We start from the raw sequence: 14347 nt of genomic DNA, 5'->3' as shown, positions 1-14347 counted from the left end.
CGGGCAGACTGGCTGGGATGTCTTGCGATGTAGCACAAGCAAACCTGCATGGCATGCACACCACCTATATCAATGTTCTACAACTTTGCACTGGCGCCGTCTCCCAGAAGCTCGACGGCGTCTTCAGCTGTGGCCCACGAGCTCTGCCAGCCGGCGCCGCCGTGCCCATAGTTGTGAATAACGGGCACGACCGAGTCGCCAATCGCAACCTGCTCCTTTTCCAGCCTGGTACCGCCCGTTCGGCTCGGCCTAAACCCAACAAGATGGTCCACGACAAGCGGCTCCAGCTCGGCGACCTTCGGCGTCGCAATGTCACCTTCGGCACGGGTGTTGGGCGGTGTCAATGTCGGACATATCTCAAGCACTCGCGTCAAGATGTCCCTCTTCGTCTCTTCACGCGGGTACGCTTCCCAGTCGCCTTCCTCGCGCGTGCCACCGAGGATAACGTCGCCAGTACACCTGGGAATCACATACGTCCGCTGCCCGCCCTCGCCGCCGTCGAGCGAGCCCAGCTGGCGCGTCCACCCGTGCCGCACCCAGGGGGCGCGCACACGGACCACCTGTCCGCGGGTCGGGTAGACCTTGCCATCGGCCACCCCACCCAGCGTCAGTGCGCCGAGACCGGTGCACACGAACACTGCCGACGGAGTGCCGCGCGTCAGTGCCGTGAACTGCGGGCTGGAGAGGGAAGCGAGGGACGGGACATGGGCGCGGTGCAGGTGGCCGCCGAGGGAGCGAAGGCGGCGTTCCAGCGAGGCGAGGTAGAGTGCAGGGGTGATGGTGAGGCTCGTGAAGCGGACCATGTGGTCAGCTTTACACGGCGCCGTGGCTGGGTCGAGGACTTTGAACTGCAAAGGGTACGTTGTCAGCTTGAAGGCAGGCATATATCCTCTGAGCAGTAAAGCTTACATCTGGGTGCTCCTCATAGATCTTGAGGTGGGTCTTGGAGCCGACCCACAGCTCGGTCTGGGTGAGGGCCATCAGACCTGACGACTCGCCAACAGCAAGCCATTCGTCATAGAGAACTTGAAAAGCTGTAGCGACGAACGGAAAGCGGTGCGTCAGCATGACCTCACCAAGCTTGAGAACCAGAGACTCGACTCACTGCGCTTATCCCAACGTCTTAGCCTCTCATCTCCATCATCAGCAAAGCTGAGATGGTGGGCGCCGGCAATCGTCGACGCGTATCGTGCGTCCAGCGGGTCTGTCGGGTGGTGTGCAGCAATCACGTGCACTGAACGACCTCGAGTGACCTGTGGGGACTCAAGGAGGCGAACAGCGGTCGTGAGACCGATACAGCCTGCGCCGAGGACGACGATGGGTCGCTGGGAAGCGGTGGGCATGGTGTGATGTGACGGGTGTGTGTTGTTTGGAGTGGTGCTGGCGGACGACGCTTTATATCACGTCCGGACTCTGCAGCTCACAAATACGAAGAGCAGTCCCCATCCAAGAATCGCCGTTACTGGGTTAGTTGTCGCCAATGGAGTCGACGCAACATCGGCGAACGGTGGCCGTTGATTATCGCCAACTACTGGTAATCGCCAACATCAGAAGGAATCGGCGATCCATCGGTGCCTGAGCGGAGTATGAGCGGCCACAGACCGTCAGCGTCTGCCGTCCTCGTCCTTCACACATGAGCGAATGGATATTGAAGCAATGCATGCGTTTAATGAAATGTGATACCGTCTTAAGACGTCAATGCTAAATTTATGCTATAACCAACCTCCTCGCTTGGTTTTGATTTCTCTGTTGGATGTTTGATGACTTCCTTTGCCTTCTTCCTCTTCGCCTCTCATTACTCGACGTCCATCGCCTCATCATCAGGAGCCCACTGGTATCCTTCTTCTGTCACCGGAGGCTGAGGCGCACTCGCTTCCATACCGTTCATGTTCATGAAGCCGTCCATCTGGCTATCACCGCCGTCCATGCCGTAGTAGTCGCCGAAATTGCAATTGTTGCCATTCATGCCGTTCATGCCGTTCATCTGGGAATCGCTCATCATGTCGTCGACAGCGACACCGACAATGGGTGTGCTGCTTCCAGCCATGAGGTCCTCGTCGTCGTCGACTTCCTCAAAGCGGTCGCCGTCAGGATCCGGGATGGTATGGTGGTGTCCCGGGTGCCATTCCTTGACGACGTTATCGGCCGCTGGGGTGCCGATTGGGCGGTAGAGCACCAAGCCGCGCTCTCCGCCGGGGACGTAGGGTGTCTGCACAGATTGATTGCGCTGTGCATTGATGATATGTGTCAAGAGGGAAGGTGAAATGGTGAAGCCGTGCGCGCCCGGCTGGGAAAGGTTGCGGTTCTCGTTGAATGAGTATGTCCTGCCGTTCCCGTTCCCATCATCGTCCGCGAACGGATAAGGGTGGGCTGTATCCGGTGGGGGGGAGCCCTCGGGTGACGAGAGCGAGGTGATGACAATGCGGTCCTTTTCAGGCTCGTACCATCCAGGACCATATGAGCCTTCAGGCAAGCCCTCCATGTCGACTTCTATGGGGGCCACGTCGCGACGCCGCTTGGCACGCGGTTCCCCCTCGGTGCTTCGCTGCTTCCGCTTGGACGGCGTGTCTATGACTTCGACATGTGGTCCATCCAGCGACTGGTAGGATTGGACCGGAGAGTCGTGCGGGTGCTCCACCGCGCTCGCCTGGACGGGCGGAGTGGGACGCAAGGGCAGACGAAAGGTCGCGTCCGACTCGTACTCTTCCTCGCTGGGGTCCGTAGAGCTGGAGAAGGACGAGTTTCGGTGCCAACCGCGCGACCGCTTGAGTCGGTGGTGGCCATTCCCTCCGTGGAGACGTTCTGGGATTTCCTCTACACCGACGTCGCCGTCCAGCGGCGGCTGTGTGGGCTCCAAGAGCTCGTCTACGCCATCGTGAACTGTGGCATCAGGCGGTGGAGTCCATCTGCCTGGGGCTGGGGTGTCGCTGTTACGCGGACTGATGGACATGGCACCAAACCCGTTGGCGAGGTTTGGCCGGCGGCGCTTGGCATCTGGCGGCTGGCTTGTCCCCGTCTCGGTCGGGGAACCTGTCGCGTGCCGTTTGCGTGCCGACGGTGACATGGGGGGAGGGGAGGCAAAGACGGACGTTGCTGCGTATGACGAGGTCGGGGTGTATGGCGAGTTGGGGTACCCGAATGGGGCTGGTTGGGCCATGGCTGGTGGATTGGTAGGTGGGTGGTTCGTCGACGGGCTTGCTGGAGAGTGGAGGTGGGCGGAGGATCGACGCGAGGACCAGATTAGGTGTCGAAGCGCGGAGAAAGGGGCCCTGTGACGCTTGTGAGAGACGAGGCCCCCGGCTGTTGATAATGGATAGAAGGGTTGGGAGTGTTGGAGCTATGTACGGGGTAGGATAAGATGGACTTGTTGTGGGAGCAGTGGACAATAGGACGCTCTGCGATACGATGCCGTTCGACACGATGCTCATCTCGGCCCGATGCTTCTGGAACCTGCAATGACACAACGACCCGGAACCAAACATGACGCCACGTGGTGTTACGTCAGCATCTGAGTTGGGTGGGAGGATGATGACGTATAGGCACGCGGTTCGAATCCCTTGACATGCCTTACACCACCCGCGGGGCTTTTTGCGCCGCGGTAGTGCCACGTGACACTGTTACGTAATGTTATCTATGGGGTGGTGCGTGTGGTGTGTGGGCCCTCTCTCTCATTCGATCGCGTTGAGGTCGGCGGGCGGCTGATTGCGGCGTTGGGTGGGTTTGGGTCATGGGTGGTGGCATCGCCCTCTTGTTCTTGTTCTTCCATCTCCTCTCCCCCCCACCACTTATCGCCACCCACTCCAACAGCTTCTTCGCTACCTCTCCAGCTATCTCTCGTCTTTGGACGCACCGGCTCTTATCTCCTGTGCCGCTTATTTAAACCTCTCCCTCGTCACGCGTCACAACAAGCGCACGCGGGTCCCTCAACAACTGATCGACTAACGAACGGATTATTTCCGTATCGCCCCCTGGTCGTGTGATCGCCACCTGTCCATCGTCCTTCAACACCCCTTCCCACCTCGCTCCACACACAGTCTTCAGTCCAACATGGTCGTCACACCCGACCACCGCGCTCTGGATGCCACCGCACCCCTCTCCCCACTCCTCCTCGCTCACCCTTCTCCTCGCGTGGGTCCTCAGGGCGCCGCCGGCACTCCCCCCAGCGGTCCTCCTCTCCTCCGCAAAAACAGCACCGGCTCGTTCTCCAAGCTCTCCGAGTTCTGGCTAGACGGCACTCCCTCAGCTCCCGGTACCCCCTGGGAGGAGGCCAAAGGCGGTGAGCTCCAGCTCCCCACCGTTGCCCTCAGCATTGACGCCGGGTAAGTTGCACTGGCCACTGGCTGTTTGCGAACGTGCGCGCGTTTGCAGTGGCTGATACGCAACCCAGCGAGTGGCGCCACCCCGTCTTCAAGACCAAGGTCCTCTCCATCCTCCGTCGCCTCAATGTGCCGCTTTGGACCCACCGTAGCCTCACCCCCAGCTCGATTCACCTCCAAAAGGTGTCGGGTGCCATGACGAATGCCGTCTTCTTCGTCACCTTCAACCCCAACCCCATGCCAACCTCCCCCTCCATGTCTCCCCTTCTTACGCCTACCATGCCTCCCACGGACCCGGACAACCCTCCCGCGCTGCTCGAGAATCAGTACCCGCCCACTCTCCTGCTCCGCATCTACGGCCCGTCGTCCGACATGCTCATCTCGCGTGACGAGGAGCTCCGCATCCTCCATGTTCTCTCGACCACCTACGGCCTTGGTCCCCGCGTCTACGGCACCTTCCTCAACGGTCGTGTCGAGCAATTCTTCCCCTCGCGTGCCCTTACTGCAGCTGAGCTCCGCGTCCCCGAGATTGCTCACGGCATCGGTCGTCGCATGCGCGAGCTCCACTCGGTTGACCTCCGCATGCTCGGCTACTCGGAAGCCCGTGACGGTCAGCCCATGGTCTGGAGGTCCATCTCCGAGTGGATTCCCCTTGCCAACGAGGTCCTCAACACTCTCGCATCCATCAACGGCAATTGGGAGGTCTGGGTAGAGAAGTACCAGCTTCACAAGCTCCGCGACCAGGTCGAGGCTTATCGCAAGTTTGTCATGGAGGACGAGAACCGCGGCAAGGGAGTGGTCTTTTCTCGTAAGCTAACGGTACGACGTGACTAGCTGACATCAGACAACGACACTCAGTATGGCAACCTCCTTCTCCTCGACGCCGAGGTTCCCAAGGGTGTGCCCCCTCACCACAAGTACATTGTCATCGACTTTGAGTACGCTGCTCCCAACTGCCGTGGATACGACATTGCCAACCACTTCAACGAATGGTGCGCCGACTACCACCACGACACGCGCTCGCACTCGCTCAAGGACCACTACGGGTACCCCACGCTCGAGCAGCGTATGGACTGGTACCGTGCATACCTGTCGATTGAGATGAGCGCTGGTGAGCAGAAGCTCGGCAAGCGCGCCGAGGTTGCTCAGGACCGCGTCGACAAGCTCGAGCGTGAGGTCCGTCTTTGGTCACCTGCCAGCTCTGCCTTTTGGTCAGTCTGGGGTATTATCTCAGCGGAGGACATGATCCACAAGATGACCGAAGACCCCGAGTTCGTCCCCGAGTTTGACTACCTTGTGAGTAGTGCTGCGTGGCCACCATGTTTGCCCCTAGCTTCTGCTAACAAGGTCTCTAGGGATACGCCATGGAGCGTGTTGAGATGTTCCGCCAGGAGGCTGCTGAGCTCGGCGTCCCTCTGCCCTAGAGAGAAGAGAATGACTTGGAAATCGTTCTTAACAGTGATCGTGTCACGATCCCACTGGTTATACCCCCTTTGGCGCTCGTAGCTTGCCAGTCGGGGCCGTTCATCACGGCCCCGTAGCCCCCAGCCCAGTCTCGCACGTTCATCACGTAGCGAGGGCAGCACCCCCCAGGAGAGGTGTGTAATCTATAGACCTGGTTTTGTCCTGCCAATGTATTGGGTAGCAGTATAGCAGAAGCACGATAACGGGATATTTGATTCCGTCGCCACCCGTCCGCCATGACGAGCGTTGATGGCCTTGCCGGCGGCGTCGTCTTCTTTGTCATTGCTCTCTCCTTCACGAATTCACACATCCTCACGACACAGGCATGGCCTAGCCATGTCACTCACGAACAACGACGTCTATTCGATTATCATCGCTGTGCATCCTGACAACGAACGAGCCGACGACCGGGGACAGGACTGGCGGCTGGGCGAGATCACCGTCGACTGGGTAGACTTTACACGCGAGAAGAGTACCGACAAGCGCGAGAAGGAAGGCGACGAGTACTACAACGCCCCTCGTTCACCGACACAACACAGAAAGCATCACGACCTGGGACCAGTGAACCAATTGAACAGTAACGGCGACGACAGCAACATGCACGTGGTTCCGGGCTCAGCCACCCACGCCCAAGCGCACCACGGCGCGACACCAAGCGAGGACCGCGCAACACCCCAGTCTAGCAGGTCCAAGCCCAAGCCCAAGAAGAAGAAACCCGAGGACACCCCGGACGCGCTCTCCCTCCAACCCCTTCTCGCGCACATTCCCGGACCCAACCCTGTAACTGTCGACACGAGCTCAGCGTCGGGCGTGACCCATGTGGGCCGCGGCGTGGTCCATCTCTTCCGCCACGCACCGCCGGCGTCGCTGGTCGCTCGCCTCGAGGGCCAGAATGGAGAGAGCTCGCGCGCACGGGCCGGTGCGGCCGCTGAGACCTGGGCTGGCGAGCATGCCGAGGGTGAGGATGGCAGCTTGCTGGCCATCCTCGCGGTGCCGGCTTGGATGCGGCCGGCTGACCTGCTGGAGTTCCTTGGTGGTTGGGTTACCGGTCTTGAGGGTGTGCGCATGATTAGGTGAGTCGTATTGAGAAGGAACGACAACAGCTGACAACACAGAGAAGCAACCACGCCGAACCGTTCCATCGTCCTGCTCAAGTTCCGCGACCCGCTGCAAGCCAACGACTTTATGGTCATCTTCACTGGCCGTGCATTCTCTACTCTGGACGCGCGCGAGACGTGTCACGCAATCAGGATCCACCACCTTGTCCTTCACAAACTGGAAGACGGCAAGCACGGTGACGTCGCTGTCCCCGTCCCGGCTTTCCCTCCGAGCGTGTACGCTTCGCGCGCACGCCAGCTGCCGGACCTCCTCAAGGGCGTCCCTCCCAGACGATACGAGCTCCCTTCTTGCCCCGTCTGCCTTGAGCGACTGGATTCAACAATCACGGGCCTCGTTACTTTGCCCTGTGCTCACACGTTTGACTGTGACTGTCTGAGGAAATGGGGCGACTCCCGCTGCCCAGTCTGCCGCGTGAGTCACCTCCTTCTCTCCACGGCCCAAGGCGTCCAGTCTCCCGACCACCGCGACGAGGTGACTCGTCTCACCCGGTGTGGCATGTGTGACTCGTCGGAGAACAACTGGATTTGTGTTGTGTGCGGTGTTGTTGGCTGTGGACGCTACAGCAAGGGCCACGCGCGTGCGCACTGGAAGGAAAGCGGACATCTACTCGCCATGGAACTCGAGACGCAGCGTGTGTGGGACTACAAGGGCGACAACTATGTCCACCGCCTTATTCAGACACGTACAGACGGCAAGCTCGTCGAGCTTCCCAGCGCATCAAGTCTCGCTACGCCTACACCGTCTCGTACCCTCCCGCTCAACCGCCCTCTGGAAGACCGCCCCACGAGCCACCCCCCCTCGCCCACTCCAGGTAGCCACCAACGTACCGACAGCGGCACTGGGTTTGGTGCTGGTCCCTCGTCCAACGACATGGAGAAGATGTCTACGATCGAGGCCATTACGCTCGAGTACTCGTACCTCCTCTCGTCCCAGCTCGAGGCCATGCGCCAGCACTACGAAGAGGAAGCTGCTGCGCAGCGCGCGCACGTCGAGGTTCTCGAGGCCAGTAACGCCCGCGTGCGCGAGGCAGAATCCGCCGCCGCTGCGGCCGAGGTGCAGCGACAGGAAGCCGAGCGCGCTCGCGAAAAGGCCGAGGCGCGCGCAACCAAGGCCCTAGAGCTCTCACGTGGTCTCCAGGCCTCGCTTGGGTCAGAGAAGGCCATGACCGAGGGCCTGAATGCGCGTGTGGCAAAGCTCAGGCAAGACCTCGAGACTGTCCGTGCTGCCCGGGACGAGAAGACAGCCGAAGTGGCTGGGTTGGAGGAGACGGTGCGCGACCTGATGTTTACGCTCGAGGCAGGACTCAAGATCCAGCAGGAAGGTGGTGGCGCTGATGGCGGTGAAGGTGGTGATTTGGTCGTTGTGGGAGGCAGCAAGAAGAAGGGGAAGAAGAAGTGATCAAGGGAGAGTGGGATTTGTGTATGACATCCAATGTTACTTGTGCAAGGTTGTATCCGTGAGGTACATTCTATCTCATCTATGCCTCCTTGTTGTAAATGTCGTTGTACGACGCCAATGCCTTGCGCTCCAGCACCGCGGCCTCGAGACCAGCAAACCGTTTTGGGTCAACAGCCTTGCCCAAACCTTCGTCCTCGATGCTGGGCTTGGGGCCTTTTCCGACAGCACTCAGAATCTGCCCAGCGAGCAATCCAGCACTGCCAGCCGCGTGCGTCACCCACACACCTACAGCGCACCACAGCCCACCTTCCAAGTGACCCACGAGCGGCATGCCGTCGGGTGTGACAGTGAACAAGCCGTTGAAGACATAGGGCACGTCTGTGGCTTTGACAGTGTCCACAGCGGCCGGCGCGGGCGCGACAATGGGTCCAAACGTCTCGGCAGTTTGGGCGGGGAGGAGACCAAGTGCGCGGTCAATAACAGAGTCGAATGCAGGCTCCCACTCGCCATACGCCGACGGCATACGCGCGCACGCCGTGGCGGAGACGTGGACAGGGTCGTGGTCGTAGCTGCCAATGCCGTCACGGACGCCGTGGTCGCGTGCGTACACGTGCGCTGCGGGCCAGCGGATAAACGGCGAGGTGGCAGGACGTTGGGTACGCTGAGAAGAGTAGGCGTAAGGGTGGGCGACGGAGACGGCGGCGGCGGAGAGGGTGGGCAGGAGCTGGCTGGCCCAGACTCCCGTACACACCACGACGTGGGCAGCGGTGAACGTCCCCGTCGATGTCGTGAGGGTATACCCGGGGCCCGACTCGCTCTTGGTGATGGCCGTGACGTCTGCATCCAGGAGCTTGGCCCCAGCGCTCTCGGCCGCGTCCTGCCCCGCAGTAGCCAGATGGCGGGCATTGGCCGTTCCGTCATTTGGGAAATGGAGGGCCGCCGTCACCCGCTCCCCATCGATAAACGCTGGCGCGAGCTCGGCAGCGTCTGACGCGCTCACCAGCCTGGCGGCCAGCCCAGCGTCGTGCGCGAGTTGGGCCCTTTCGGTCAGGTTGGCCTCTTCGGCCTCACTCCTGGCAACTTCCAGTCCGCCCACAATGTCAAATCCACCGGGGACGGAGGTGTAATGCTTGACCGTCCGTTTGGCGAGCTCCGTCAGAGGTGCGAGAGTGTTGAGTTGCCCAACAAACCCGGGAGCATGTCCTGTTGATCCGTGCAAGCCGCGTACGGAGCGGTCGATGAGGACCAGGTTGGTGTGCGGGGCCAGGAGGGAGGCCAGCGTCGAGCCGACGATGCCGGCACCGATGATTGCAACGTCGTAGTCGGTCATCATGGATGTGGGCTGGGGGTCGAATGAGAGTCGTCTGACGGGGTAGAGGCGAGTGGGTCAGCAACGATGGGTCGTTGTGCTTGAAGTACCGCGCGTAACGCTTGGACTGATGAGTGTAAACCAAGCATGTCGAGTCGGACAAGTAGACTCAACACCGATCGGAAACGGCGTCCAGAGCCTGGATTGACGTCATCCAACAGGGCTTCTGGTTTTGGATCAAGAGTTATTTATCAGCGAGGCTGGTTTGCGCGATGCATCTGTTTGCCCGAAGACTGCGGACTACGACGGTCTTGCACTGCGGGCTACGACGGTCTTGCACTGCGGGCTACGACGGTCTTGCACTGCCAAGGTCAACGCCGGCGGCCCAGGTGGCTGTGTTATTTGTTCTTAGAACGCAGCAACGAATCATGCACAGACCTGTCCTACTAGACACAGGGGTCACAGATGTATACACACAGTCGATATGTACAACAGACAGACAGCTTGCACCGCTGTCCTTGTTCGCATGATTGTTCGCATGGTGCCACCGTCTCAGTCCTCATCGGTCCCAAGGACACGCGTGCGCTTCCGCGGGCGAGAGAACCTTGACAGACCAGGAACTTGAGAGTCAATGTGCTGATGGTACTTTTGGTACAGCGAAACCGCTCTTGAGAGGTCGTTACGAGCTACCTCGCGCTGTATCTGTTAGCTGATGGACCTTGCGGACTGGGCTTCAACCCTTGCAGACTTACAAGGAAGTTGAACTTGCCGCCTTCCTGGTTCCACTGTTTCCGACGTTCGATAATACGGTCGACGCTCTTCTGGTCCACGAGCGCAATGTCCACGTCGCCTGGTGACTCAGCCCGCGGCTGAAGACGTTCCTCGTCGTCCTCGCTCTCCAGATCGCGCGCAGCCCGTTCGTCCTCGCCTTCGTTTTCCAACTCGGTCTGTTGGACCGGATGCCGGGTCCTCGAGCTCGAGCCGCCGTGCGTGCCAGAACTGTTTCGGCGATCGTTGTTATTTCCAGGCCAGCGACGCTTGACAGTATTGCCGTCAGGAAGCGGTGACAACGATTTGGACATTGCAGTGGTCCTGTCGACCCGGGACCACATGTACGAATCGAGGGGTTGGAGGGAACCCTTCATAGCGGAGCGGTATATCCAGTCGCTCGAGACGACGCGAGCAGTGACGGGAACACCATAACCCATGGCCAGTCCACGCACAGTAGGGTCTGTCAATTGCTCACCCACTGCAACGGGCAGAATAACAAACTCGGCTTCGTGAAGGGCCACGGTTACGCCACCATTTTGGTCCTGTTAAAGTTAGCGATACCGCGTAGCAGAAAACTCACAATCAGCAACTTGATCACGGGAACACTTTGAACGATGTGGAATCGCAGTGGATATCGGCCAACACAGAAGAGGCCTGCTGGCGAGGCGGCTGAAGAATCCTGGCCGGGCGGCGTGGAGTCGACCATTGTCGGCGTGGAGTGATGTGATGTCGATGGCCCCGCAGCGGGGATGGCGCCGTTGGCGGGCAGCGAGATTGGTGTGGGCAAGGACGAGGTACTTGGTGGAGGGGAAGGACGTGCTGCGGGAGGAGGGACTGCTACGGCCTCGGTGACTAGGGGCTGTATTGGGACCACTGGAGCGGGCACGGCCTCGGGTGTGGGAAGGCTGCGACCGGGTGATCGACCTCCACGGTCCTAGAGAAGCTGGGGGAAGCCGCGGGGTTGTCAAGTACTTCTGACACAGGTGGTACGACTGCAGTGTGAGACTCAACATCCTCGGCTGTGCTTGAGGAGCTGGGAATGTTTGCACTATTGCTAATCGGCTCTGAGCTCAAGAGTGCCACTGGCGAGGAGGACATGACATACACTCCCGTACTGGAGGAGCTGGGCGGAGTCACGCGATTGTCGAATCCCTTTGAGCCCAAAAATGCCACTGAGGAGGAGGACTGGACATCCACTCCCGCGCTTGAAGAGCGGGACGAGGTCGCGCGATCCCCTAACTTCTCTAAGTCCGGCAATGCCACTGGAGATGGAGAGTAGATATCCAGTCCCGTGCTTGAGAAGCTTGACGAGACCGCGCGAGTGCCGCGGTCATCTGACGCCGGCAGAGGGGTCAACGGCGACTCAGTCTCTCGTATTGTCCTTGGTTCAGTCATTTCGACGTCCATGTCTGTGGATGACTGGGCTGGTGGTACGTCATCTTCGGTTTGAATGTGGTCTGGCGAGATCGGAAAGGCGTCCACGGCCGGCATAGCCCCTGATGAAATTGGCGACAGGAGGGGTGGGTCCACTGGAGGAGGCGCATGTGCCCAAGCAGAGCCGGACGAAAGACCTGGTTCGGTCTTTACAACCGGGCAGACAAGGGTGACCCTCGATGGCGCTGGGAGTGGGTGTTCTTGAGGTTCATTCTTGACCGATACACGGGGCGTTGTGCTGCCTGCGAGGGTGGACAGCGCTGCATTGGCTGTACCCCCGGTTACGCCATCATCGCCTGTGGAGGAAGACTGCGGCTGCAACTCTCGGGCATCGCCTGGTCCGGTGTCACCGGCTGGCGACGCATTGCGAGGACGTGAACGCTTCGCCGGGATGGTCGGAGAAACTGAAACTTGGGGTGGCAAGCAAGCGGCCGATGACGATGAGGGGGGCACAGAAGGAGGACGCGGGACGTGCTGGCGGACATCATCGGGGGGAGCAGGGCCGAGCGAGGCTGGCGTTCGTGGAGATGGCGCAGGGGCTGGCCGCCTCTCCGGTTCCTGATCACTCTTGCGCCGACCAGCTGTCATAATTGCCGTCTTCATGTTGTTCTTCGGCGGGTTCAACGAGTCGGGTCGCTCGATGAAGCTTGCAGTGGGACTTGGAGTGGATATTGGGTAGTCCTTGCTGCCGGACTGTTCATGGCCTTGGATTCGGGACCTTAACGAGGCTGGTGACTCGACAAATCCTGTAGCTGTACTCGGAGTGGGTAGCGGAGAGTCAATGATGCTGGACGGTTCAAGACCGTGGATTCGGGACATCAACGAGGTCGGTGACGTGACCGAGCTCGCAGCTTGAGAACTCGAGGTGGTCGATGGGGAGTCATTGCTGCTGGGCCGTTCTGTGGCATGGAATCGGGACATCAACGATGCCGGGGCGGGGGGGTTGGCCAAGCTTGTAACCTGGGAGGTTGAAGTGGGTGGTTGGGGTTCCTTACTGCTAGGCTGATGCACGCCATGGAGTCGAGACAACAACGAAGCGGCCGGATTAACGGCGCGAGTAACTTCAGAGTTCGAAGCGGCCGATGGGGAACCCTGGCCACTGGGTTTTTCCTGGCCATGGAGTCGCGACAAGCGGGCCCGCAGCGTTTCTACTGGGAACTCTGATGATGCGCCTTCCGTGATACTTGTCGAGTCGGTCACATCTGTGGTCGAAGCCTCTGTACGACCATTCACTGTAGGACTGAACAGTGGGCTGGTGTTGACGTCGTTGGCGACCTCGGCTGGGACTGTCGAGGAAGTGGACACGCGGTGTGGGCCAGGGACGGGTGAACGACGAGAGTTGAGAGAATGGGAACGGTGCGAGCCAGATCCGCCGCCCTCATTGTACTCGCGCTCTTCGCGTGAGCGATTCCATGGTTGAGTATCGCGGCGGTCTGGTCGACCATATTCGTCGAAGGAGGACCGTCCCAAGCCGCGGTCGCGACGCCCATCGTTTCGCAAAGGTGAGGGAGAGCGTGACCGGTATCTATCCGTAGCGTGCATATGCATGTGTGGCGGAGGCGACCTAGCGAAGGGCCGCTCGACTTGCTTGTCGTTGACGTCCTGTGGTCGATTGCGAAGCCGCGGGTCACGCGAGGCATCCACGGCATAAGAGGGTTGGGCGGATGGCCACGATTCCACTGTCAAAGGTCTGTCTCGCGGTGCTCGTTGTGGGTGTGACTGGACGCGCTACCCTCCATAATCATCCATTTCGCCAAGAACCTTGCCCTCCCTCCGCACGCCCGTAGCCATTTACTCTGGACCACGATGGGAGAGTTGTGTGGTCGCCGATCGGAGGTAAACGTGTCGACGAGATTCTCAAAGTCCCAGCGCTGGCGATGGTGAACGCCCTCTTCAGCTGGGTGGAGGTTGGACGAGAATGTGAGTTCGTGATCGTAATGGCGCCGAGGTGTCATCTTGCGTGGAAGAGACACGACAATGTGAGTGAGAAATCCGGCCCTAGGGTCGGCAACCGTGATTCCACAGTGCCGCTGCAGGAGAGGCTCGCATCAGCAAGAGAAAGGGAGGGGACTCGTCACTGGGTCTCTGGATGACAGGACACGCACCTTGATGAAGTTGAGGTCGTCTTTGAACTCTGGCCCAGTCCTGCCGGCGGACTGGATGTAGATCCTGGTGTCTTTCAAGAGGCGCGACGACATGTTGTTGGATGGGTGGGGGGCGAGGTGGGGCGAGGAGAGAGGGAGTATGGGGATGGGAGTGGATGCCAGAGTCGAGTGCCCGGGAACCACAGCGCCAATGTGGACGACGGGCGTGTTGAAGAAGCGGCAAGCGACAATGGTGCGCAGACTGCACAGATCACCAGATCACAATAAAGGTCAAAAGCGGCCATCCATCAAGCGGGAGCAAACGGTCCTACCCTCCTGATGCAATCCTACATGTCTAAACGGTCCAGCACAGTAGGTTTACGTGAGGACAAGAAGCTAGTTTATGACAATGCATCAAGAATACGCAGCATCATATAGTATCATGTCGTTTG

General features: G+C 59.9%; 6 protein-coding genes across 6 annotated transcripts; 2 read left to right on the top strand and 4 right to left on the bottom strand.

Moving 5' to 3' along the window:
* Positions 1-77: 77 nt before the first annotated feature.
* On the bottom strand, positions 78-1343 carry EHS24_002173 (uncharacterized protein; the record flags this gene model as incomplete). Its single annotated transcript, XM_028617917.1, has 3 exons — positions 78-848; positions 910-1034; positions 1106-1343. The coding sequence occupies 3 exons, from the start codon at positions 1341-1343 to the stop codon at positions 78-80; spliced, it is 1134 nt and encodes a 377-aa protein (XP_028473595.1).
* A 452-nt stretch (positions 1344-1795) lies between these two features.
* On the bottom strand, positions 1796-3157 carry EHS24_002172 (uncharacterized protein; the record flags this gene model as incomplete). Its single annotated transcript, XM_028617916.1, has 1 exon — positions 1796-3157. The coding sequence occupies one exon, from the start codon at positions 3155-3157 to the stop codon at positions 1796-1798; it is 1362 nt and encodes a 453-aa protein (XP_028473594.1).
* An 890-nt stretch (positions 3158-4047) lies between these two features.
* Positions 4048-5740, top strand: EHS24_002171 (uncharacterized protein; the record flags this gene model as incomplete). Its single annotated transcript, XM_028617915.1, has 4 exons — positions 4048-4319; positions 4388-5114; positions 5175-5612; positions 5672-5740. The coding sequence occupies 4 exons, from the start codon at positions 4048-4050 to the stop codon at positions 5738-5740; spliced, it is 1506 nt and encodes a 501-aa protein (XP_028473593.1).
* A 376-nt stretch (positions 5741-6116) lies between these two features.
* On the top strand, positions 6117-8297 carry EHS24_002170 (uncharacterized protein; the record flags this gene model as incomplete). The annotated part of the gene is made up of 2 exons (XM_028617914.1): positions 6117-6853; positions 6896-8297. The coding sequence occupies 2 exons, from the start codon at positions 6117-6119 to the stop codon at positions 8295-8297; spliced, it is 2139 nt and encodes a 712-aa protein (XP_028473592.1).
* Positions 8298-8376: 79 nt separating this feature from the next.
* On the bottom strand, positions 8377-9627 carry EHS24_002169 (uncharacterized protein; the record flags this gene model as incomplete). Its single annotated transcript, XM_028617913.1, has 1 exon — positions 8377-9627. The coding sequence occupies one exon, from the start codon at positions 9625-9627 to the stop codon at positions 8377-8379; it is 1251 nt and encodes a 416-aa protein (XP_028473591.1).
* Positions 9628-10158: 531 nt separating this feature from the next.
* EHS24_002168 (uncharacterized protein) lies at positions 10159-14009 on the bottom strand (the record flags this gene model as incomplete). The annotated part of the gene is made up of 6 exons (XM_028617912.1): positions 10159-10302; positions 10359-10919; positions 10958-11282; positions 11357-13490; positions 13607-13841; positions 13917-14009. The coding sequence occupies 6 exons, from the start codon at positions 14007-14009 to the stop codon at positions 10159-10161; spliced, it is 3492 nt and encodes a 1163-aa protein (XP_028473590.1).
* Between the last annotated feature and the right edge of the window lie 338 nt (positions 14010-14347).

Source organism: Apiotrichum porosum, assembly GCF_003942205.1.
Source record: "Apiotrichum porosum strain DSM 27194 chromosome Unknown scaffold_12, whole genome shotgun sequence".
Classification (NCBI taxonomy): Eukaryota; Fungi; Basidiomycota; class Tremellomycetes; order Trichosporonales; family Trichosporonaceae; genus Apiotrichum; species Apiotrichum porosum.
Note: the sequence above shows the minus strand (reverse complement) of the source record. Positions and strands in the feature narration are given on the sequence as shown.